This window comes from Cynocephalus volans, chromosome 15 (assembly GCF_027409185.1).
Source record: "Cynocephalus volans isolate mCynVol1 chromosome 15, mCynVol1.pri, whole genome shotgun sequence".
NCBI lineage: Eukaryota > Metazoa > Chordata > Mammalia > Dermoptera > Cynocephalidae > Cynocephalus > Cynocephalus volans.
Genome location: NC_084474.1, coordinates 12699629 through 12726986, shown reverse-complemented (window position 1 = coordinate 12726986; position 27358 = coordinate 12699629). Strand labels below are relative to the sequence as shown.

Below are 27358 nucleotides of genomic sequence, written 5' to 3'. Positions count from 1 at the left end.
TGAACTTTATCAAAATTAAAAGCACCTATTTAAAAGGCAGTGTTAAGAAAATGAAACAACAAACCCCAGGAAAACAGAAAATATGCAAAAACTACATGTCTAATAAAGGACTAGTATGTACTATACATAAAAAACACTCCAAAGTTGATAATAAGAAAAAAGTCCAATCTTAAAATGAGCAAAAATATGAAGAGATACTTAACCCAAGAAGATATACAAATGGAAAAAAAAAACATAAAAAGATGTTAGGATCATTAGTTATTAGGGACATGAAAATTAAAACGACAATGAGATAAACTTGCACTCCTATTACAATAGCTGAAACTGAAAAAGATGGCCCACCATGTGCTAGTAAGAATGTGGAGGAACTGGATCTTTCATATGTTGTTGGGAATGTAAAATGGCACAACCACTTTAGAAAACAGTTTGGTATATGATGCAGACATTCCACTCCTAAGCATTTATCCACAAGAAAGAAAAGCATATGTCCAGCCACGACTTGTGTACAAACGTTTATAGCAACATTCCTTGTAATAGACAAAAACTGTAAATAATGCAGATGCCTATCAACAGGTCAATGAATAAACAAACTGCTTAATGGAACACATCCTCATCAATAAAAAGAAATGTGTATTTACACACACATCAACATGCATAAATCAAAAATTACTTATAATTATAGTGGCTTTACTAATAATCACTAGAAACTGGAAACAACCTGAATGTAAATAGATGAACTGTGATACATCCACACAGTGGAACATGACCTAGCAATAAAAACGAATGAACTACCTGCCGTGGTAACAACATGGACATATCTCTCTGAAATGCATTATGCTAAGTGAAGAAAGCCAGAATCAAAATGCTACAAACCATGTGACTCAATCTATAGGAAATTCTGGAAAGTACAAAACTACAGGGACAGAAATCAGATCCGTGGTTGCCACGTGCTGGGATTTGGAGAAAAGGGTCGACTACAAAGGCACTAGAGGCAACCCTGGAGGTGGCAAAAATATTCTATATCTTTATTGTGGTGGTGGCCACATGACTGTACAAAGTTGTCAAAATTCAGCTGTGCATCTAAACACCTTTACTGGATGTTAAGTCATACCTCGATAAACCTGTCTTTTAGAAAGAGAGGATATCAGAGACACGGGCCTTAGGAAGCAGAGCCTCTTTGAGGAGGAGGATGGAATTGTTTTCTAATGGGATGGGGCTCCCCTGGAAAGGCTTTGCCAGAAGGTCAACACCCAGAGGCAGGGAGGAAGCAGAGGGAAAAGAAAGATCGACTGTTCAAAGCTGCAAAGATACAAAAGGAGAGATCTGGAGATAATAATAGAACATACAAGTACCTTTTTACTGACTGCTTCAGTTAAGAAGTGAGAACTTCTTTCTTGTAAAGGGATTTTACTTTGCTAGTTTTACAAAAACTAGCAAGATCATGGCTGCTTTTACAAATGATTTAGAGCAACGCACACTGCCAGGTTCTTCAACCAAATCACACTGACAGCCTGGCCTTAGGTAGATGGTGTCTTACACTATCTCTGTTACCCGACTGAAGGGCACAAACCGGACTCTGCTCAACCTTCCATACAACCTTTCTGTACCAGTCAGCTCCAGAAAATGTACTTCAGTTTCCCTACATATTAAATGGGAAACATATTTACCTCACAAAACAGTTGTGAGAATTTCTGGCTCTATATTTAAGTTCACTGTGAATTAATTATCAGAATAATCTTTGTTCTGTCAGAAGAAATCAAGAAATACCAGATTTTGCTTTTTGCTTTTTTATCTTATAAATTTTAATGCCGGGCCGAGCCCGTGGAGCACTCGGGAGAGTGCGGCGCTGGGAGCACAGCGATGCTCCCGCCGCGGGTTCGGATCCTATATAGGTATGGCTGGTGCGCTCACTGGCTGAGTGCCGGTCACGAAAAAGACAAAAAAATAAATAAATAAAATAAATAAACCTTAATGCCATTAGTCTAAGTTTTATGATAATGCTTTTTAAAAATAATTTCTTCCATTATTGAGAGTTTTTTTAATGGAAAAATTGTTTTTCTATTCATATTAGCGAGTTCTAGACCTGATGTTTCCATTTGTCTTAGTCCATTTTCTGATACTATGACAGAATGCCCAGGACAGGGTAATTTATAAAAGAAAAGAAGTTCTTGAGACTGGGAAGTCCAAGGGTATGGTGCTGGCCTCTGGAGAAGGTCATCCCATGGCAGAAGTGGGGAAGGTGGAAGCAAGCACGCAAGATGGAGAGAACAAATGGGGGCTGAACTTGATCCTTTTATCAGGACGCCACTTCTGCCATAACTAACCCACTCCCGCCATTAATGGCATTAATCTATTCATTGCCTCTTAAAGGTCCCACCTCTTAATACCCTTACAATGGCAATTAAATTTCAACATGAATTTTGGCCAAACCATAGCACCATTTACCTCTTAAACAAAAAATACTTAAAATGTATATATCCATATATGAGAAATTTAAACTATCTTGATGTTTATAAATCAATCCTAAAAGATAAACATAAGAATCTTAATTAGTGAAAATGAAAAAAATCAGGTATATAGAGAGAAGAACAAAGACCAGACAGAGCATTACATAGCCTAAATCTGAAGTGATTAATAATAGATCTGCAACATAACCAGCGCCACTTTAGACAAGCCCAAGAACAAAATAGCACTGCCCACCTCCTCCCCTCCCGTCCCCCCTTCTCTTTTACAAGAAGCCTCATGGTTTCAGAGAAAATGCCATATGCACAGAACTCTCCATGCCCATGACCTAACTCAATCCCCACCCCGGAATTACACCACCCAGCTCTTGGTGCCAACATACCGATATAAGCTCTACCACCCCCACACCTGGTGCTGTCCCCTTTCCAGGGCAGCCCGGGGCTGCCTGCTACTCTGAGCACAGCTCAGCAGATTTCTTTCTTTAACAAAGCTTGAATGGTACCCAGCACCTTGGCTCACTTTCTTTCATTATGGTGCCAAAACCTGGGAAGGGTTGTGGCCAACATTGTGGACGATCCCCTCTCTCTTGAGGTGATTGGCTCTCAGCCACCCTTCCCGGACCTGCTGAAACCGGATGCCTCCAGAACTCTCTGCTTTTCAAACCAACACATCCAACACTGGCCTCAATTCAGGGTGAGTCTGTGGGTCTGTCCTACCTACTTCTACAGTTCCCCTGACTACTCTCTCTACGACTTTTGTCTCTATGAAGCCCAGGCACCCGGCCGAGGGAACACTTCTTGTGCCCCTCAGCTATTGAAGGACGCTTCATTAGCTGGTCAATGGCTCTTTTTCTCTCGAAAAGAAGGTGGACAACAGAGAGGACGCCTTTTGCTGGCACGCTTCTCCTACCAGGACTGACTTGCCCTTTCTCACCCTCTACACAGGATCCTCATGATCCAAACCTCCACATTCTACACCCTTGGGCTGTCTCCTGGCCAATTTCTTGGCCTCCAGGGAGACATTGAACCTAAACGTCCCATCCCATCCCATTTTCTACTATACTCCGCTCTCTATGCCTCTGGGCCGTCTCCTGGCCAATTTCTCAGCCTCCGGGGAGACATTAAAACTCAAACGCCTCGTTATAATGGATCCCAGTGGCCACAAAATGGCACTTGATTTAGACACTCACTGAAATGGCAAAAGCTGTAGAGATTCCTTGTTCAGGCCTTTTCCTATCTCTGAATGCATTTTTCTCTCTGTCAAAACTGTCCTATGTCTCAGATTCTCCTAGCTCATGCTCAACCTCTCTTTCCAGACTCGGATCAATCTCCTGATCCATCAGCCCTCCACATTTCTCTCTCTTCCCCACACCTGACCTCCAGATGCTCATCCTCAGCCCAACTCCTCCCCTTTTCCCCCTTCATCAGGTAACAGCCCCGCTTCAGCTCCAGCTTTTTATAACCCTTCTGTGAAGTGGCTGGGATGGAAGGAATTGTCCAAGTCCATGTACAGGGAACAGGTCTGGATGGCGGCTCAGGTACATGCTCAAAATAACAGGCAGCCTATGGGAGCTGTTGCTGTTCCTTGCACTGACCCAAATTGGAACTACCAGGCTGGCCACAGGCATCAGGATCTCCAGGATAATATGATCACACACCTACTTCATGGCCTCCAAAAGGCTACTCACAAGTCAGTAGATTATGACAAGCTTAAAGAAATCACACAGAGATCCAATGAAAATCCCAATGAGTCCCTAACCCACCTCTCTGAGGCTTTACATGAATACACATGTATAGACCCAAACTCCCCTGCAGGCATGGCCCTCTTACACTCTCACTTCATTACCCAATCAGCTCCTGATACTTAAAAAACTGTAAAAGAGAGCAGGCCAGATACCAGCTCCTGGCTAATGCCATCCAAGGCTCACATACTCCAAACCTGCTGCCTCAAGGGGCAAGCCACCCAGGAACTACTTCAAATGCAGTCAGCTGGGCCACTCGGCATGGGCCCGTCATAACTCATCCTCACTGCAAATGGCCAGGTCACTGGGGGATTGACTGTGCCACTCGCCAGAGAGGGAGTGGCCCAGTCCCCAACCTGCAGCCTTTGATTTCATGGCCATTCCTACCGGAGCTTCTCGGATTTGCCCAGGAGGAGGACTGATGATGCCCAGGGCCTGAGGCCCCCACAGAGATCACCATGGTGAGCCCACAGTAACTCACCTGGTAGCAGGTAAGCCGATCTCTTTTGTCATTGATACAGGGGCCATTTACTCTACCCTTCCTAAATATGCAGGACCAACAACCCCATCCTCTATCACAATAGTAGGGGTCACAGGATCAGAATACCACCCACGATCACTCAAGCCCTTTCCCGCACCCCTACATCACACCAAATTCACACACAAATTCTTAATAAGGCCTCAATGCCCAGCCTCCTTACTGGGATGGGACATCCTTTTCAAATTCAAAGCTACTCTTACCCTAAACACTTTAACTACAGCTACAACACTCCTCTTACAGGCCGTGCCCAGACCTGGCCCCTGAGGCTTCCACCTTCCCCTCCCCCTTGGACAAGGTTAATCCCTAGTATGGGACGCTTCTTCTCCCTCCATTACTATGCACCATTCCCCTATCCTTGTTAAACTGCAGAACCCCTCTTTGTTCCCTAATGTCCCACAATACCCCATCGCTAACAAACACCTAATAGGCTTAAAAACCCATTGTACACAAACTCCTTTCTTATCTCTCATGGCTTATCCGCTCGCCTTTTAATACACTCATCCTTCTGGTTATAAAGCCTAACGGCTCATACCATTTAGTACAGGACTAATCCTGACACACGTCATTGCCAACAACTCACCTGGACAGTACTACCTCAGGGGTTGCAGGATAGCCCCCACTTCTTCGGCCAGGCCTTAGCTCAAGACTTATCTGAAATTCCCCCCCAACCTCTAGCTTTTTAATACAACATGTGAGTGACCTCCTCTTTTGTAGTCCCTCCTATGAGGATTCACAAGCCCACACTGTTGCTCTCCTTAATTTGCTGGCCTGCAGGGGATATCCAGTGTCCCTGGCAAGGCCAAAATTTCCTCTCCTTAATCTCGAGTCTAATTTCTGAACTCCCTATTCCTACCACAAACGGTGAAATCCTTTCTTTCTTGGAGCTTGCAGGATATCTTCGCCTATGGATTCCTAACTTTGGTGTGGAGCAAATCCACCTTATGGGGCAGCCAAAGGGGATCCTGCCATTTCTTTAGATCCCACAAAGCTCATTCATTCTCCCTTCCAGCAATTAAAAGCCGCTGTCCTCACAGCCCCAGCTCTATCTCTCTCAAACCTATCTCATCCTTTTGTCCTACATGTCACCAAAACCCAAAGATTGGCAGTCAGGGTTTTGGGACAAAAGATAGGAGATATTTTCTCCCTGGTTATATACCTCTCTAAATAACTAGACACCACAGCTCGAGAATGGGTCCCTGTTTACAGGCATTGGTGGCAGCCACCCTTTTAGCATAAGAAAGCTCTAAACTAACTCTTAAACAACAAACAGTCAAGACCCTCTCAGCTATAAGGCCAAGTCAATTCTCTCCCTTTCCCGCCTACAACTTATTCACCTTAGTTTCATTGAAAATTCCCAGTTCTCCTTTGAACCTTGTCCTTCTTAAAATCCAGCCACTCTCATCCCAAAACACTCATGACCCTTAGAACACAATTGCACAGAGGCTTTAGACCTCTTTCTCAATCCCTTTCCACACATCTCCCCGCATCCCATTACACGGTTCACAGATAGGAGCACAACCTCCACTCCTGCCCCCCGAGTGGGTTATGCCATAGTAAATCTAACACAAGCTACTGAGGCTGCACAACTCCCAAAGGAGGCTGGGGTTATACACTGCAGAGGACACCAAACCTCCAATGACCCCATAGTCCAGGGAAACAAACTGGTGGATCTAACTGCAAAACAGGCTGCTCAATCACCAGGCCCCCACTCTTCCTCTCCTGCTCAGGTCCTTCTCATGGCCCCTACACCCTTATCCCAATACACACTCCAAGAAATACAACACCTCCAACAGTTGGGGATACAGAGAAAGGACAACTGGTATACTCTCTCTGGTCACTATGTCCTCCCTTTTAAGCTGAGCAAATCCTTTTAGGTTTCCATAATTCAGTTCATATAGGCTATGAACTCCTACTAGGCCTTCCTCAGCCTTTATATTACTCTCCCACAAAAGGACATGCTATCTTCTAACCTTAGTAGATACTCTTCCAGGTTGGTTTGAAGCTTTTCCCTGCACTTCAGAGGATGCTACAGCAGTAACACATGCTCTCACCTCAGAAATCACCCTCGTTTTGGCCACCCACCAGTCACTCACTCGCCTACAGGCTGCCCCCCGAAAGCCCACAGGCCTCAGCCCCCTTGAACTTATGTACGGTAGACCCTTCACTCTCACGCCTCTCCCTTCCACCTCATTGACTTCAGGCCAGTATCTCCCTACTCTTTCATTCATTAAGGATCTTAGGGAACAGGCCAACCTTCTATTACCTCATCCTTTCCCCACCACCCTCTCAGACTTTAAACTGAGCCCAGGACAGCAAGTGTATATGAAAACCTGAATTCCAAAGCCTCCCTCGCCATGCTGGGAAGGGCCTTATACAGTACTTCTTGCCACCTCCATGGCAGTAAAAGTACTAAGAAAGGCCCCGTTGGTATCACTTATCCTTGGTAAAACTAGCACCTGAGACTTTACCCAAAGAATCTGTTAACGCCAAGCCAGAGGGGTCCCTCTGCTCAACCCCCAACCCAACATCTCCTCACACTTTGTCCATTTTAGGGCCCACAAAACTGAAAATCTCAAGGACCTCCACTCTTCCCCCAATCCTAAAAGAAGGATGATCTTTCCCCCGGTGATTATCCTCTCACTCCTGCAGGCCCACTTCACATCCCTCACACAAGAGCTACTATTACACTATCTGTTCTAGTACTTGCTACAGGATTGGCAGCAGCTGCCCCAGAGCAGTGGAACATTATAGGAAGGTTTCTCCTGGCACGTCTTTAACACCTCTTGGTAGGATGCTTCTTAGCAAGTTCACTGTGGCAATGTCCCCCTTAAATTCTTTTGGCTCCCTAACCCTTTGCATCCTTCTCGTGTTTTTTCCTCCTATCTCAATGCTCCCCCTTACCTGGAACATGGAGGTTCCAGGTCCACAGGGATGATGCAGTCCTCAGTGAATAAGACTGGTCCCCAAGTGACTCATCTGTCTCCCACTTCACGAGAAAGTTTTCGTGGTCACCCCCCTCCCTGTCGATGCAGCCCGCAACGTTTCCACACACGTCTCTGCACTTTCCTCTCATCTCACCTTGGTGGGGACTGTCAGCGTTGTGCGGGGCCTGCCACACTCTGCCTCACTAACACCAAACGCTGCCACTCACTTACCCCCTCCTCATCCACGCCTTAAAACCGGAATATATTTCCTTTGTAAAACTACATTATCCTGCTGCCTGCCCCCTAACACGATTTCTTGCATATTCTTTTGACTCATCCCTGACATCACCCTCCAGACAGATGGAGAGATGGAGACGGGACTGGGACTAACTTCGGCCCCCTCCCTCAGGAAGTGCCCCTGCTCCCGTAGGGCACTAATTGTACATTTTAATTGGGGCAGGGACCCTTCCTGCAACTGGAACTGCAATAGCAGGCCCTGCTACTGCCTCTCAATTCTATCAAAAACTCTCAGAACTAAGCATAGACAGCATCTCCTCCCTCCAACGACAGGTCACCTCACTCACGACAGTCGCTTTACAGAACTGTTGGGCCCTTTATTTTACTTCCTTACAGCTGAGAAGGCAGGCCCCTGCCTCTTCTTGGGGGAGGAATGCTGATATTATGTAAATGAGTCCGGGGTGACCCAAGAAACTTAAACCGATTCACTGAACCCTTGGATACCCTGGCTAATGCCCCTCCTAGGACCCCTAACTGTGCCTCCTCCTACTTTTTGGCCCCTGTCCCTTTTGGTGTTTCTCTAATTTCTTGCAGGAACGTATGCAGGCTTTCACCAACCAAAAGGTCGCCAAATTGTCACTGCAAGGAGGATATCAGCCCCTCAGAATCAGTGACCCTTCCCCGGAAGAATACAGCCTCCCCGCACGAAACCAATACCCCACCACCTAATTGTTTTACCCGCCAACATAAATCTTTTATTTTTTCCATATCTTCGCCCATCACCAGCAGGAAGTAGCTACAGAAGAATGAGACCTCTGCCCTTTTCCCCTTTTTCCTATACTTAAAAGGCAGGAATAATAAATCTGCAATATAACTAGCGCCATTTTATACAATCCCAAGAACAAAATGGCATTGCCCACCTCCTCCCCTCCCCTCCCCCCTTCTCTTTCACAAGAAGCCTCATTGTTTCAGAGAAAATGCCACATGTGCAGAACTCTCCATGCCCATAACCTAATTCAATCCCCACCCCGGAATTACACCACCCAGCTCTTGGTGCCAACATACCGATATAAGCTCAACCACCCCCACACCTGGTGCTGTCCCCTTTCCAGGGCAGCCCTGGGCTGCCTGCTACTTTGAGCACAGCCCAGCAGATTGTCTTCCTTTAATAAAGCTTGAACGGTACCTGGCACCTGGCTCACTTTTCTTTCAATTAACTTTTTTTCTTCCCTTTTTGTAGTTTCCAGATTCTCTTCTGGAAATTTTAGCATCAGATAACATTAGTTATTTTAAAATTTTTGCCTCAATTTTAATACGTTTTCCAGAATTAATGGGACCCACAGGTTTTATTTGCTTTTTGTGGGGTTTTCTTTTGTGGGGGGGCTGGCCTGTTTAGGGAAGGATCTGAAGATTTTTACAAAGCAATAGTAAGTCAGAAATTCAACTTCATCCCCCTGGTTCTGGGTCTGATTCCTACCATGCTCCCTTTTCAAAACGTTACTTTCTCAGTAAGTCCTGGTAAAAATAATAAAAGATTAGCATGCATTTCTTTTCATTAATGAGATCCTAGCACGATCTATAGAAGGCTGACCACAGACTATGTGAAAATCTTAAGGAGAAAGGAAATAACATTTATGAAATGGCTTCCACATAAGAGAGGCTCTAAAAGTTGCCCAGTTCAGGAACACTTCTAGTGGCACTTGTCATGTGCCAGGCGTTGCAGTAAGTGCTTTGCAAATACTGACTTCTTTCAGTCCTCATAACAACCTGTCAAAGAACAAAATTACAACAAATTTAGTTGAAGATCTCAATTGGCTTTATCGGGATTCTAGAATTGGGCAACCCTTTATTCCATAAAATAGAATAAATGTTTTCAATGAGCCAAGCAGAGGAGATTGGTTTTACAGACAGAAAAAGGCTAAAGAAAGCAGAAATAAACAACAAATAGCAGATTGGTCATTTCAAAGTCACTTTCCTTATAAGGTGGGAACAGGAAGACAGAACAATAGAAAAATAACACCAGGTTACTTCAGGCTACCCCTTTTGTGTAAGGATTAAAGCAGAGGGAACTTCATTATCATACCTATTGATGCTTTAAACTGGTCTGATGGGGGAAATTGGCTGTTATCTTTGTCCTGACTTCCCAGAAGGTCAGACCACAGCCTAAGTGACAACTTAGCTGCGGGTAACTCCAGTTGTCTGGTCTTTTTGGACCCAGTGCAGGAATGTAGTCCAAAACAATAGCCTCCTATAGTTTTTATTTAACAAATTATATGTTAGGATCAATTATTATCCATTTTTCAGATGGAGAAACTGAGGCACAGAGAGGATAAATAACATGCCAAGTTCACAAAGCTGCAAATCCAGGTTTGGAGACAGAATGCTCTGCTACTGCCACCATACTGTCTCTCCAGCAAAGCACCTAGAGAAACAGCCATTCTGGGATTTGTACTAACATCAGAGAGCACCCTTTATTCTCTGACACAAACTACACCACTGTCATCTGACACTTTCCCTACTATTGCAGAGCCAATCAGTTTTCCAAAGAATTGAGAGAAACATTACATTAAAAAACAGAAACCCAAAAAACAGGATATCCATACTAATTATTTCTCTAAGAGTTGAAAAATTTTTTTCTTTACTAGCATATTCATTATTACAAATCATACTCATTCTTTATGCCCCTTATCCAATCTCTCCCCTTCCCCTGCCCCCTCTAATAACCATAGATTTGTTCTCTCCGTCTGATAGATTAACTGTTCTTCTGTTGATTTGTTGCCTAGACGATCTTTCCAGTACTGAGACAGGTGTGATCAAGTCCTCCACTATTATCCTAAAGCAGATGCTTCTTCTGTTCTGGAGTGTGCTTTGTGGAGAGAGAGGACCTCTTCTTTTTTCTTTTTCTGTTTTGTCTCTGCTGGTGCCTCTCCGTGTGTCAGTGCAGTTGAGTCTGGCATGCCATCTGCACGGTGGCCGTGACTGCTGCTATAGACACTAGCCCTTTTGCAGCATCCATGGCAATTGTGGTAGCTATGGTAAGCTACCTGCATGGAAATGTTGTCTTTGGTGTGCTCTTTACATGGTTGTGGCTGAGTTCAGCTTCCCCCAGCTCCACACCTCAGGACCCTGGTGGGGTCCCAGGGCAGGGGCAGCAGCTTGCCTAGTTGTGGCTCAGCTCAGCTTCTCCAGGCTCTGTGCCTCAGAACCCCAGTGGGGCCCTGACAAATCTTTTTAAATGCACATTAACTCAAGCTTTTTTGGTCTTGGACTTACTTATAAGCCATGTATACAGAAAACAGATGAAGCTGCATACCAGGAAAGGACTAAAATCTAGCTAAATAAAGCCTTATGGTCTAGATTTACACTTAGATTTCCAAGTGATGTGAACTCTTTAAGATAAAGCTACCATTGCCAACATGCTCTCTCCCCTGTAAATGACACAAGGTTGAGTCTCCTCACTATACAGCATTTTAAGGGTTACCTTTATTAAACAGAATGGACGGATTTTGTGGAACGTGCCTTTTTTGGCTGAGAATCATCTGCACAATTATAATATTAAGACCAGGATACAGCTGTTTGTGACTAAGCCGGTGCTCACTGAATAAGTACTGTCTGAGCATTATGTCACCAGACATCTGTTTCCTGTTTTCATTCTTCTACTTATCACTCTATCCCAATTTCCTTTCACCTGTAGGCCACCTAAGACAACCACAATTAAACAAGCCTTGTGTCTGACTGTCTCTTTTTCCTTCTGTCAGAGTAGCTTAGTCATTCCACTTGGAGGGATGGGGGAGGGAAACCCAAGGGCCCTCAAAAGTTCATTCTGGGGCTGCAAGGCTCTTGCCTGTGCCATCTACCTTTAGGTGACTAACTTCCTCCCTCATTTCCTACTGAGAACTTTTCCTGTTGAGGAAGTACCAGCACCTCCGAAAGTAGTACAATTGTGAACTGAATCACAAAAGGAAAACCTCCTGCAGCACAAATGAGGCAATAACCTACCAAGAGTGTTGCCTGCACACTCTGGTACACAAAAAATGGCCTCTTGGGTTGGCTTCCATACTTCATACCCGAATACAGAACAGGATGTGTTAAATTAAAGTAAGTTCACTTCCATGCAAATAGGTTGAGGTCAAAGAAGTTTTCCTCAGCCCAAGGCAACATCTTTATCTCCAAAGTATTACAACTGAGACTTTAGAGGTCATTTTACACAACCATTATATTTTCCAAAGATTGTCACTGTATTTTATACAGTTCAAGAAAGGTGAAGTGACTTACTGAATGGATTCCACTGCAAATGGCATAAAAATAAGGGAGTAAGAATAAGGGAGCACTCAGGAAAAGTGTCTAAAATATGTTGGATGTAATAAGCAAGTTCGGAACAGTATACATAGTCTATCTCCTTTTGATTAAAAAAAAAAATGCTGACAGTGGCTTAGTGACCTCTGGGAAGTAGGTCAGGGACAGGCAACAGTAAGAGAATATGTAGTTTTGCTTTTTACCTTTTATACTTCAGTATTACATAATTTTCAAAACAAGCATGAACTATTTTTAGAATGACAGAAAGTTTGGGGGGACTTTTCCCAACAGTGATTTAAAATGTATTCTACTCCTCTTAGTGACTCATCATAAGTTAATAAAAAAACATTTTCTTTGTTCATTGGCATTTTTCTTTGCAACCTTCTTTGCATTCTATCACCTCTCTTCCTCCATGCATTATATTTAAACATGTCTTTTTAAATACCCAACATAGTGTAAGACAGCTTTATTGTAAAAACATTTAGAAAAATACGGCACAGAGAAAAGCAAATGCCTCTTCCCAGATGGTTTCTGGTGCTTTGTCATAATTCTCCTTCAAAAATATTTTGCATACAAGACTGATGAATTGACCAACTTATTGACCTATTTATTATATAACTTACTGAACCCAGCATTCCAGAATGGTGGACACAGAATTATAGAATCTTGCACTTTTCCTGCATTTGTCCAATGTAAGTCACTTAACCTCACAGTTAAGGTTTCAATACCAAAAGAGGTGTAAATTCCCTTGTTGGTTGTCCAATATATCTTTTATACTCACTCACTGTAATAAAACTTTCAGCTGAGGAGATAAGGTGCCAAAGTAAAGACATCAGGCTCCCTTCAGAAGAATATAAACTAAGTTTTGTGTGACAGCTTCTAGAAACCTTCCTTAGGAAAAGCTGGCTTGCTCCTTGCTGATTGTGGATAATGAAAACGAGCACCTCACCCCAGGGTAGAGGAGCAGAACAGGGAGAAGCCTCAGGCTCTGTGGCTGTGTGCAGCAGAGCCAGCAACCAGCCCTGAACTAACCTCGGCGCTTCTGGGGGAAAAAATAAACTGTCTTATTCCAGCACCATGATTTGGGGTTCCCATCAATGAAGCCAAACCATTCTGGAACACCAACTCTGTCACCTGGGGTCTCTAAAAAAATTAAAACATGTTTTAAATTTTTACCTACCCTCTGAAATTTGTAGGATTTCATAGAAGATAGTCCCAGTCCTGATTCTTACAAGTTATAGGTTCTAAGGAATGGTTTAATAAAAAACCAAACTATATAATCCTGGGTTAAAAATTGAAAATATACTCTCAGTACACAAATTACTTTATAAATTGAATCTCAGATCAGCAATACATGAGGCAGATAAGTTAACAAAACAAAATATTGCATTGTTTAGGGTTTTTAATTTTTTAAAGAAAATAAACCCAGAATTATTTTATTTCTACTGTGGAAGAATTATCATGAATTATTCAAGATCAATCTTTAATTGGGTAAGGTAAATGAAGTTTTCATATGATCTGGATATATTTTTCAAAAGCTAAATAAGATTAACTGCTGAATCCTTTACATTAACTGAGTTTAATTTTCATATCACCAATTGTTTTTATGGCTTATATAATCACTAAACAATTTTTTCAAAATGATTTGAAATGACTGAAAGGCAAAAGTCTCCAATGTCTGAGATAAGTTAAATTATACCAATTAGAATTAGAACACTTACCTTCAAGAAAAAATGTTAATGTCTTGATCATTATTGTCTATTCTTATCACAGAGTTGAGAAAATAAGTTCACTTGAAATTTTTATTTCTCTAAACTTCAACACTGCTAGCAAATATATCCCAGTACTAATCTATTCACTAGCTTTAAGCCTTAAACTCGCCTTCCTGATCTAATTCTTCCTGACTTGAGGGCTTACCATCTTGACCTGAGTAGCAGGGCTTCCCTGAGAATACTGATTATGAGAAGCCACCAACTCATTAGCATCTGCTTTAATCTTGGCTGAGCAGACCTACAAATCAATCCCATTCCACTTGTGCATTCATTCTGATTAACAACAGTAACAAGACAAGGTTCAGATGAAAAGATCATGAAAAGAGCAGAAATATTCTAAAATCTTCCTTCAACAGACCACCAGGGAGTTTGCATCTTTGAGACAGAACCCACACAGACTCAGTTGCTCTATCCAGTCCTTGTATCTTGCAGTTTTATTTTAATTTTAGATGAAAATGAGAGATGATTACACTGAAATCTGGAGAATTATACATTACGAAAATGCAGTGAAAAAAACATGTTTTAGTCCCTTTTCCAGTACTTGTTAACAACTCTGTTTCTTGGAAGAGAATTCATGAGCTATAATATTTAAGTAGATTCTCATCTGTGGGTTTTAGGATTTTCTTATCTGCCATGTTCACCACCCATCCTGGAGCAAGACCAAAGAAAATTTGCCTGGGGTCCTTTCGAGTACTGAGCATTTTGAAGAGTTCATCTTTTGTGATATCAGGTAAAATATAACCATACTTCCTGGCGAGTTCAAGTCTTGCTTCAGGAAATTTGGCAGGATCAGCCAGGTAACCACGATTCTTTGCATCGGTGTAATACGGTACCAGTGCTTCAGGAGGAAGCATTCGTTTTGGAATTGGCTGTCCACGCAGAAAGAATGGAACAGGTTTGCAGAGAATTTCTAAAAAAAAATTCAAATAAAAAAAAAGAGATGCAATATTTGCTGTACACATGACTATGTTACAGATTTTCTTCCAATTATTAATTTTTAAATATTACCGAGATGAGAAATTAAGTCCAAAAACTTTTTGCATTAAATAGGCTTGTCTTAAGAAAACATATGGAAATGCTTCATTTTTAATAGTTTGCATCTTGAAAGGCAAAGTTATTCCTGGGTTACCAATGGTTAGTGAATGTCTAAACAAATATAATACTGTATTTAACTCCTAAGGTCAAAAACACAAAAATAAAACATTTTTATGACATACTGTCTATGGAGTATTAGCACAGGATGGAGCCCCACTGGCCACACCACTAATAGGAAGTCCTGAAACAGAAAACTCAGGTGTCCAAACTGCAAGTCAAAGAGCCATGTAGACTTTTAAAATCCTCAAATGGATCTTACTTGTTTAAAAATTAGGAAGAAGCATTAAGATTTCTGGAAAACCAATGACACTAAAACGAATTCTCTTAACCAAAGAGTAGGCAATGAAATCTTACATGAAACCAACCAACAAAAGTATGCTGCATACTCCTAGTTTTGTTTTTAAACTGTTTCAAGTAGCTGAAACATGTGTTCCAAAGGTGAGGTAGTGAGAAAAGGCCTATTCATAAAATATCAGATGCCACAGGGCCTTTAGATAGTTTAGGAAACAATTACACAAATACACAAACAGATAATTGTATGAACACAATGACACTCTCCTCATTATGCTTTAGAAATGCAACCTTAGCCACAGCTGGAAACGTAAAACAGGTCACCCAAATCAAAACAGTATTAAAGAACTGAGAACCTTAAAATAATAGCACATGCATCACAGAGCAGTTACGAAGTTTACCCAATTTAATCCATGCATACACATACAGTAGCTGGTATACAATAAAGTATATTTTAGCTATCACCCACCAAAACATAAGCTGTGTGAAGGAAGGAACTTCAGACTCCTCTGCATATTGTCTGTCAGTCACCTAGAACAGTGTCTAGCCAACACTAGCCACTGACTAAGTATTTGCTGCCCACAACTATCTGACAGCTGCTTTCTACACCCCCATTACATCTCATTATTAGGAGGTTCCCAACACTGGGAGAAAGAGAGATGGCAATCAGAAGGTACTCCCTGTAGGCCACTCACAGAAATGAGAACTGAAAGCTGTCTGCTAAGGGTCAAGCCTAAGAATTACCAAAGCACAGCCACCTAAAGCCAGTTCATACTCTGGATAAACAATCCTATACTCCATCTACTACAAAGAGTAATTAAATATTTCACGTCCTTGACTCATCAAGAAATTACCTTCAAAATACATTTTAAAAGGAAGTTTGTAAAACACTTTAGATGAGCTATCCCTCCTACAAAAAAAAGTTCCTTAAGAAAATTAGGCACAGTGAAATAACCTGTTCTGAGGAGAATCCTGGTCCCAAACTAAATAGCTTTGAGAGTATTAGTCCACAGACACCAAATGAACTGCATAGACCCCCCCACCCCAAATTTTTTTATGGCCTAAAACAGTTTATTCTAAACTTAAAAAAAAATTGACTGAATAAACTTTCTTCCACGGGGCTTACAGAAGAGAGATAATTCTTCTTACTCTCAATACAGCAACAGCAGAAAGGGAAGAAAAATGTGCATTAAAATTTTTTCCATAACTTAGAAAACTAAAGTACAATCAGTAAATTACTTACAGGCAAAATTACTACTGAATGGTAAACCCGTGATTCGTTAGTTTTACTGCTTTTTCAATGAAAGGCTCCCAGGACAACTGCAGGACTGCCCAGGAGGCCCAAGCACCATCTCAAGGGGCTATGACGTGTCCCAGGACTCCAGCTCATGTCATCACATAGCAGCTGTCTGGTGAACAAACACGACCACCACATTCTGTGGTGACAATGACTGAAAAATATTCTACTGACACCAAAAAGACTTCCAAAATGTTTGTGATTTTAAAGAAAAATACTCATTTGCATATTTGAGGCAGCTCACTCTAAAAAATATCAGTGATCAAAATAAAAAGCTCATCTCTAATAAATAGGAGGGAAATAAGAATTATATTGGTGAATAATTCTTATAAAGTTTAAGTATGAGGAAATGAAATGGTAGTTATTTGTTTTAAACTCTTTATATAGAGAGAATATGAACACTTCCCTTTTTCTCTTTTATATATTGATCTTAAAAGAATTTTCTTCTAATAAGCAGTTTGGTCCAGAAACGTTTAACTCTCATTTGAATGTAAGAGCACCAAAGAATCCTCTGTAAAAGCATTTAGTCAACAAGCTACCTTTGTTTTTCACCTCTGCCACTTAAAAAAACTCAGTTTATCCATTCAACAAATTTTCAGTGATCCTCTACTAGACATCAGATACCACTCTATGGGCTGGAGATACAGCAGTGAACAAAAGGTCCCCATCACATGAAAGAGAATGAAAAGGAGAGAGAAATAAAATTATACTTTGTGAGCTAGTGATAGCTGCCAAGGGCACACAACATAGGCAAGGAGACAGGACATGACTGTGTGCGCGTTATGTGTGCATGCACGTGCCTGTGTGTGTGTGCACACACGTGCTCTTTTATTTAGTACAGGAAGGAAAGATCTCCCTAACAAGCAGAGACTTGGAAGAGTGAGGCCCAGAGCCATGAAGATTCTAGGTGGAGGCAGAGGATACAGCAGGGACAGGGGCCTGAAGGTGGAATGGCTTGGTAGCAGAGGAAGGCCAGGGCAGGTGGCCAGCAATGGAACTGAGTGAGCAGCGGTAGCCATCAGAGGGGAGGTAGGAGGTGGTGCAGATTATACCCGGCCTTGTTGGAGTAGCACGGCCACCACTTTAAGTTTTGTGCAGAGAAGTGACGGTCCATGCTTGAAGAATTCTGTGCCACATCACTCTACTAGCAGACGGGAGCAACATCAGAGGCCAGCTAGGAGGTACCACAGTCATCCAGGCAAGAGGATGGTGGCTTGGATCAGACTGCCAGCAGCTGGAGAAGATGGATTGTGCACACAGTTTGAGGACAGAACTTACAGGATTTATAAGGGTATGAAAGAGTCCAGAGAACTCCAGATTTTGCAATGAAAAATCAAAAAGATGAAGTAGTCATTTACTTAGACAGGGAAGACTGCAAGAAGAGCAGGGTGGTGACAGAGATATGAGAGACATTTCAGACACACTAAGTTTGAGATCCCTACTAGACATTCAAGGGGAGATGTCAGGCAGGCAGAAGCGAGTCTGTAGTTCAGAGGACAGGCTGAGTCTTTTTTTACCCTTTGGTATATCTGTTAACTATATGCTTCATTTTTTATGTCATAGTAATCCATGTGACAGATCAAACAACAACTACCAACATTTGCTATTCACTAAGTAATTAAAAAGCAGCAGCCAATATAAGACAAAGAGGGAAAGGAAAACAACCACAGAACTAGCTTACCCAGACTCCTTGGATCATAGAAGGCTGTGGTGACAACACCGCCGTTTTTTTCAATTGCAGCAATAGCTAGTTCTGAAGCTAATTGTACTTCAATATTAACTTTCGCCTTAAAGGTGTCAGCACCCTGTAGTATGTCAAAACAAGGTCTATTAGTAAATAGCTTGGCTAAAAATAAATTAAATACTGCAACCTTCCTTTTTCAACTGTGTTTTCTCCTCCAAAGTGCCTACAATGTAACAGTAACTCCTATTTTGAATATCTCTGCTTTGTGGTTCTATCAAATTTTTTTACATTTTATTTAGGCCACCCTATTTAACCAATTTTCAATCCCCATAAGTTGAAATGACTATATTTCCATTTTATGTATTTAGTACACACCTATATAAGCACCCATTGCTGGTACTTCATTAATAGTAGGTTGTTTAACCCTTGTAACAACCCTATGACAGGGTCATTGCTCTACAAGCACAGAGAAGCTAAGAAATTTACCCAAGGTCACAAAGCTGGGATTCTAATCCAGCAAGTCTAGTCAAGCATCTGTGTTCTTAAACACAACACTATGCTGTATGACACAGATAAAAAATAACCTTCCTTATCCCTAAATAAGCAAGAGGAAGTTAAAAAGGGAGACATGAGGGCTGGAGTGGGTGAGAACACAGAGTATCTGATAACATCTGAGCTTTGGTGCTATCAGCCCCTTCTAGGGAAAAAGGCAGAAGACAACAGAAATTCACTTTGCGTTCACTACTGACTTTACTATAGCCTCTAAGCTGGAAAAAATTATATAATAAGTCTACCTTTTCTTAGAATGTTGAACTCCAGAAAACGTAATACTGAACTTTTTAAAGTTATCTTTTTAGTAACATTGGTTAGGATATGCTATATTTTTCTCTAATTTCAACATAGATTCTGATAAAAATAAAAAGATGGCAGCTTTACCACTCTTTTGTGATAACAGAAAATTTTTGCTATTTTGGTGTAGATGAAACAAACTGGTTCTCAATTTAGTTCCTTTTACTAACTATAAACTTTTCATGTATTTTTAAAATATTCCATCAATTCTTTTTTTTTTTTTTTTTTTGGTCTTTTTCGTGACCGGCACTCAGCCAGTGAGTGCACCGGCCATTCCTATATAGGATCCGAACCCGCGGCGGGAGCATCGCTGTGCTCCCAGCGCAGCACTCTCCCGAGTGCGCCACGGGCTCGGCCCAATATTCCATCAATTCTAAGACATATTTTACATCTGATACTGGTGTGCATTTACAATCAATGGCACATTTGATTCAACAAAATAGGGTCTTGCCACACTATTTGTGATTTTTAATTATTATTCTGCAGATTGCTTAGCCAACTCCATATTCATGGGCAATGGTGTCAGTTCCAGTATTTTCAGTATCATAAATAGCATTTTTAGGAATGTCTTTGTATCAGGCTTCTTTTACTTTTTTCCTTGAGAACATATATTCCCACATTGGTAATTTTGTGCTAAAGGATCAAAACTGTCTTATTATTCACAATTTACTATGAATTTGAAATCCAGAAAAGATAAACCAATTTATAGAACTATAAATGATGTATAATTGCACTTAACCGCTGCCCTGGGTAGAGATTTCAGGATTATTTTTGCTAGTTTAGTAGACACACACCTGAAGTCTGTTGGGATGTACAGTTTAAGGTCTGATGATGTCATGGATTTCTCCATATGTTAAGTTACACATGTACTTGTATTTCCTCACACATCCAGAGTAGAATACTAATCTTAACCATATATTTTGTATTCTTTTCAAATTATTTTATTTGGAAAGCTTTTATCCATGAGTTTTGCTTTTTCCAAAAGAATCTAAAAGATTTTTCCATAAACATATGCTTCCCTCTACTGGATACTTTGTTACCTACACAGCAATATTATTGACAAATAAGAAATAGTAGTTGATCAACAATGTACAAAAATTGATTTGCTTATAAACTCTTAGCCAATCCTACAAATAGAAAACTTCTTTACTGCAACAAGAATTAGATTTGATTCATTCCTTTCTTCCATAAATATTGAGTGACTATAATGAACCAATATTTCCAATATTGAAAGTATAGCAATGAATCAAAGTACCTGCCCTCAAGGGAGTGTACACTCTAGTGAGGAAAACAATGAGAAATAAATGGTAATAAGTGTCAGGTGTTCGTGTATATTCAAAGAAAAATGCTTTGGACATGGTAAGGCAGAGTGTGACTGTGGGTGCAGGGCAAGTGCTCCTTCATCAAAAGCTATCAAGAAAGACCTTCCTGATATGTTGACATTTCGGCACAGAACCAAAGGAAGTGAGGGAGGAAGCTATATGAATCCCCAGGGGAGAGCATTCCAGGACCATGCCACAGAGACCTGACAACTTTCCAAAACCATAACTGGGTATAATGCAATCACCACTGCATACATAATGGTTATAAACACAATTCAAATGGGACAAAAATAAAGAGGACAAAGCGTTGATAATATAGAAATCAGAAATATCCCTCAATATAACACCAAAAAATCTAATCCAGACTTACCTCTTCCACCAGCTGTACACCATAATCCCTTTTAAGGGGCTGGATGGTCACACCTCTCCCATTGACAAGCTGGGTTAAGTCAATAGGCTGAGTAGGATCAACTCGACCCAAATCAATAAGATACTGCAGTCTATTGAGACTCAAAGGCTGATACTGGCGTCTGAAGCTACAATACAAGAATGTAACAGTTAGAAAACTCAAATCAATCTTGCTGTAACTTCTCCAAATCAAAGCTTTGTCCTGTGTTTTCCTCCAACATTTCTGATGGTTTAACAAAATAAAACCCTGAGACAACACAAACATGTAATATTGCCTGATTCAATAAAAAAAAAAGTAACTCCTTTACCCGACTAAAAATAACTTGCCTATCTAAGCACTCACTTCATTCATTTACACAAGTAGATAAACTTGTGAAAAATTTAACCCACTATCTGAATTATGCACTAAAGAAGCTCAAAATAATAATGATAGTTATCGTTTATTGGGTGACTACAATGGGCCAGATTTTTCTACACATGAGTACATTATTGCTAATCCAGAAGAGGAGGCATTATCATCTCCATTTTGTAAATCTGGGCTTTTTCTCTCTACTAATCTGGGCTATTTTCATTACCAAAAATAGCTCAGAAGAAAAGTAGCAAAAGTTTGCTTCAAAGTGAATCTTAAATTTCTATCGAACTTTTTTAGCTGATTCTCAATGGATTTAGGAATTTGCACTTTAAAAAGCAAAGCAACCTTACCTATGTCCTTCATTAAACCCATATTTTGGGATTCGGATGTAAAATGGAGTCTGGCCTCCCTCAAAGCCCAGTCGGGGCCGAGTTCCTCTCTGCCGTTCTCCTTTATGGCCTCTGCCACATTTTCTACCTCTTCTCCGGCCTCTTGGTCGTCTCTCCTACAAGTAAAGAAGAGAGTTTTATCATCCACAGATGCATTTTTTAAAACTGCATTTCACCTCTTCGCTGTATGTTTTCTTGTTAAGCCATTCATTCATCCAACCAACTAGCTAACACTACTATGTGTCAAGCACTGTGGTGGCTGCTCAAACATGCACACACACTCCATTCGCATCTTTGCCTTAGAAGATGCACAGCTAATTCTTGTTAACAAAGTACAAGCTGTGTTTGAAAGGCAAAGTTCCAAAGACAGGATGGGGATATGGGTTCTTTAATAGGCTGGAACTGGAAAAAAAATCCTAGAATTAAACATTCACAACAACGTTTAAATGGTATTAAAAAAAAAATTACTTTGAAATTAATTGTAAATATGTCAGTTACCCATATACATTATTTTATTTTACTTGACGACTTTACAAAGAAAGTCTTTTCCTTAACTTACTTCCAGTCACTAGACCAAAGCAATGAATTGTTAAAATGACAGCACGTCGTCATCTAACAGCTTTTCTAGCTGTATTCAGTGACTTGCAGAAAAGACGGCTGACGTAATAAATCAATTAATATCTTAACAATGAAGATAAAGAAACACTGGGAAAGCACTTCATTTTAAATCCAATTTTGAATGACAATCGTTTTCTAGTTTCTGCGAGTTTGCTCCTCCGCCCTAATTAACTTGTTTACGCTTCTAAATACAAGACTTATTAAGAATAGGAAGCACCTGGAAAGATTTTCCCGTGCAACTGAGAAGCGAAGTTTGGCAACCCTATGTTCATCCCAATACCTTTCCTGAAAGGGCAGAGCTCAGAATGACGACAGGGAGTGAAGGGCCGCTGCCATCGCCCCGGTCCCCAGCGCCTCCCCGCACGGCCACCAGCTATTTACCGGTTTCCTGGAGCCGGGACTTGGTTGCAAGTTGGCCAGGCTCACACGCGGCAAGGCCCGGAGCAGGTCCAGGGCCCTAGCCCCACCACCCTGCCCGGGACCGGCCATGACCTGCAGGCCAGGAACTTCCAAGGACGCCCAGAGCCGCTTAGGAGGCCACGTGTCTCGGGACTCTGCTTTACGGCCGCAGCCCCACCCCTGTCGTGCTGCAGCCGCGCGCGCCGGAAACCTCGGACTTTGGCAGTGGTTTCCGAGATTTCAAGGTTGTGTCCGAAGCTTGGGAGACAAGTTTTTCTTTAGTTCTTTGCTGATGTGATTGTATTTTGCTAAGTTGTGCTTTGTTCTCGGGCTCCTGTTCAACATTCTGAACGTAAAACGTTTTTATCCGCCAAACAAGAGCATGCATTGAAAACGCTGTGCTTTAAGTAGAGGATCTACTGTTTGGCGTTGCATATTTTGTCTTATAGGTGGTGTCTTCTGAGGCAATGTCTTCTCTGCGCTCTATGTGGAGCCCAGAATAAAGTAACGTGAGCGGTAAATTATTAGCTTTTCAACCTGGCTAATTATACACCATGAGATACGAAAATAATACCCAGAATGCAGCTATTACAATGCCTGACTAATACCAACCTTTGAATTAGATTCAAACTATGAATTCTCATCTGTGTGCATCTATATTGTTTTGAGTGAATCACTGAGCTACTAATTTCACTTACCATTAATGGTAGGATCTATACTGAGCTCTTGGTATGTGCCAGGCGCTGTAAGTTATACTTATTCGATGTTTCTACCTAAACCACTCCAGAGGTAGATGTTAATCACACTTTACAAACAGAAGGTAAATCTTGGCAAGGTCTGGTAATTTGACCAACGAATCACAACAAGCGGCAGAGCCAGGACTCAAACCTACACTACCTGCTATTATAAAAGTAGTGGGGGGGGGTTGTTTTGTTTTTCGTTTCTTTGGTTTTTGGTGGCTGGACTGTATGGGGATCTGAGCCTCTGACTTTGGTGTTACAACACCCCGGCTAGCCCTAAAAGTAGTATTTTTATAATGTAAAATTGAATATCTGGATCACATAATATATAACAGTATTTTTACTCCAAAAATACTTGCTTCTCTATTTTTGTTTTGGTGAGTTTAATATGGAAAAGACTGTTCTTTTCTTTCTCTTTGATAGCTCACTGCGCGTTCCTGGTGACTCTTAAGAGTAATCACACAAACAGTGAAAGTGAGACAGTTTTGAGGGCAGCTGTTTGTGTTTAACTAAACCTTTTTAAAGTTACTTTAAACCGAGTGCACAATAACTACATAGAAAAAGAAGTTGTACTCATTCCTTTATTTAAGCAGTATTTATGAACAAGACACTAAACTTGTTAGAAGTATATATGGGTGAAATCAAACAGGATCTTGCTCCCAGGTTGATTGAAATCTAGTAGGGGAGAGTTTCCAAAACCGAAGTTTAAAAAAAAAAAGTAGGCTTCTTGTACACTCACTAGCAAAAATGCAAGAAAAGCACAGATATATGAGTTCTATAAAGTGATATGAAGGTAAGATCCAGACTCTAGAAGTAAAAAAGAGGGCGGGCCCATGGCTGGCTTGGGAGAGTGTGGTGTTGATAACACCAGGGATGGCCGGTTAGCTCAATTGGGAGAGCGTGGTGCTGACAACACCAAGTCAAGGGTTAAGATCCCCTTACCAGTCATCTTTTTTTTTTTAAAAAAGTAAAGAAATGGAATATAGAACAGAAATAGAAGCTAGTTTCTGTCCTTAATGATTTAATTTAATAATTTTCACCATTATTTTATTAGAACTTTCACACCTTTAGGAAGAAAATTGCAAAATAGCAAAGTGTATCCTAGTCTACAGTAAGATACACAACTTTTTTCTCTAGCTAGAAAATCATTGTTTGCATTAAGTATTGAACTTCTGATTGAATGTCAATACCAATTATGTCTTATCATTAAATGACAAGCAGGAAATATAAAATCATCTGCTGCACTTCTTGGAAGTAGACATTATTTTTGTTGTGTGGGTTATGTAATATTATTGGTAGACGTAGTTAATAGTGGAAATAATTGTTTGCAAATAATTATAGGTTACATGTTTGTTTATCCCATATCCAACATGTTGATTAAGCATATAAAACTTAAAATAAGTTGATGAGTTTCATCTGTGTGGTAAGTATGTAAATGAAGGGTGTGTGGTGAATGTCAGCAATCCTTACCGTACGTCTATAGAAGTTTTACATCATCATCATCAAAATCATGTGATTAATATTTATTACACACCCACGTGCTTGGGGTGTTGTGCTAAACCCCGTTTAAATCAAGTTAAGGAGAACTCGTAATAAGAAAACATTTATCTTAACAACTATTTAAGGTCCACGCTGACTCAGCCCCAGTTAATAGTGACTATTGAATCATTACCTAAAAAGAATGAAACAAACCCTGTAAAGATGACACATTTGAAGTGCCTTGGGAAGGCCACACATACTCCCAAATAATCTTCCCCCAGTAATACCAGGGCCTGATAGTCTGTTAACATAGATTAATTCCCTTGAGGTTATTTTAAAAAACAAAAAACATTCTCAGGGTGAGCAGAGAATGGGAGTGGGAAATGTAAATAAGTGGGAATAAATTCATCACGTAAGGTGCTTTGCATGAAACAACTGTAATGCACTATGAAATGAAAATTTCATCAACTTAATCCTTTGTTTTTGAAATTAAAAACAACAAAAATACACACATAAAACCCCTCATCCCATCTCCCTAACTGTGATAATACGTTAAATAATATCTTAATATCTTGGCACGGATGTGAACAGGAGGAAAAGAATTTTGGTCATGAGATTATCACTGAATTTTATTGTGAACTAAGAATGAGGCATTTTTAGAAAGGGACCAAGAATAGGCTAATTTTGTGATGGTCCAAGTTGAGGATCAGAAAACAACTGGAGAAGTGATATTTTTTAGTGAAATAGGAGGAAGCCAGGGTTAGGAGGGCGGTGAATCTCTTCAATATTGGGAGAAAACTAATAGCGAGAGAGGCTACGAAGAGGGTATGGAAAGGGGATGCAAATAAGTGTCACATTGATAAAACCTACCTAGTTTTATCAAGGGTTGGTCCCAACTTAGTTTTCATTCACACCTAAATAGGTTTGTTTTAATTTTATTTAATTTTATTAAAGTATAATAACTACGTACATTATAAAAAAACAACAAATAGCACAGAAAGGCTCATAAGGAGAAGTAGCTTCTGTTTTCAGCTGTTTTTGTTTCTTCTGATTTCCTCCTTATTTATAAATTAATAAAATGTTTCTACCACTAATTGTTTTATCATTTTTTAATATTGTATATTCACCTGTCTTTTAAGAGATGAAGATTTGGATAGTTTCAACTGTTTCCTCCTATGTAAAGTAAGGCAAATCATAACTAAAGCCAACATGTTTCATTATTTTAGTTATTAATTTAGTTATACTGTTTCCATTTATATTGTCAGAACTAGGGGTCAGACCCTTCAAACCCATTGTACAGATGGGGTCCCCAGACCCCTCACACACAGGTCCATGCTAGGTAATTGGGAAAGATTCCAGGAGCTGTTGGCACACAACACAAGCTCAGTCCTCAGCAGCAGCAGCTTACGGATCCGGTAGCTTACAGGTCCAGCGGTGGCGGTGGCCTTGAGGAGGGTCCCAGGGGCACTAGCAGCACCAGCAACAGTCTCCAGCAGCAGTAGTGGCCTCCCCATACCCCCCGCCAGGGGGATCCCAAGGGGTGGAGGACTCCATGGATCAGAGCCACTTATCCTCTATACTTAAGTCCATGACCCAGGACACCTGGGTGCACATGCGCAATTACACTAAATGATAACCAAGGAACACCTGAGCACACGTGCCTATTTATATCAAATGTTAGGCAAGATTCTGAACATCTGAGGGGCCCTGACCATTTTCCTATATTTTCCCACATCCTAGTATTTGAGTTCTCACACAGTAAACTTTGTAATTTAAATAATGTACTGCAAGTACTTTAAACATCTATTTCTTGGAATTTAACCTTCAAAAATATAGATTAGCTCATTCCTCTGTGTAAGATGAAGATACTGACAGGCATAACATTTCACACTTCTTTGCCCCTTCTACTTTCCAACTTTTGTTAACTGTATCTGTTCTTAACATCATCATAGATTGTACATATACACTTTAAATGGTTGTTTAGTGTAAATGAGCTACAGTAATTACTGTATTTATTCTCCTTAGAGCAATTTTCAGTATTTCCCTCTTTACTGGCTACAAAGAACTGGCTTTCAGGCTGACAGCCTTTGCTTGAATTTATGATCAAAAATCTCAAATTGGTCATCTTATTCCAATGTTCTAGAAAACATACTTTTTAACTCTCCAAGATGACTATTTCGTATCTTTTCTTTCCCTCAGCTAATGATTTTTACTTATTCTTGGGGGGGAAAAAGTCAAGAGGTGGAGACCTTCGTCAACATCCTACCATTAAATCTACAATCCTTCCTATAACTGCATTCATCTTCTACCATACTATTAAAGGGAAGGAACTGGCTTTCTCCTAAGGGTCAGCCTTTCCTTCCACCTGTCATCTGAACTCTCATCCCCTTTCACCCTCATAAGGATTTTATTGTTTTGATTGTCTCTTTGTTGCAGGGAACCCTAAGCATTTTCTAATTGT

At 40.7% G+C, this 27358-nt stretch overlaps 1 protein-coding gene across 2 annotated transcripts in view; it reads right to left on the bottom strand.

Annotated features, from left to right (window-relative positions):
- Positions 1–22820, bottom strand: part of MRPL15 (mitochondrial ribosomal protein L15) — a 43163-nt gene extending 20343 nt beyond the window's left edge. Inside the window, exons 1-5 of one of the 2 annotated variants that reach the window (XM_063079834.1) lie at positions 22661–22820; positions 21623–21777; positions 20883–21048; positions 18339–18462; positions 14382–14884 (exon numbers count right to left, since the gene is read on the bottom strand). In XM_063079834.1, coding sequence (XP_062935904.1) covers positions 14547–14884; positions 18339–18462; positions 20883–21048; positions 21623–21777; positions 22661–22768 — 891 coding nt within the window. In that variant the 5' untranslated portion in view covers positions 22769–22820 and the 3' untranslated portion in view covers positions 14382–14546. Of the gene's footprint in view, positions 1–14381; positions 14885–18338; positions 18463–20882; positions 21049–21622; positions 21778–22660 lie in introns of those variants that run through there. The other variant, XM_063079835.1, reaches the window with a different exon arrangement.
- Positions 22821–27358: the final 4538 nt, after the last annotated feature.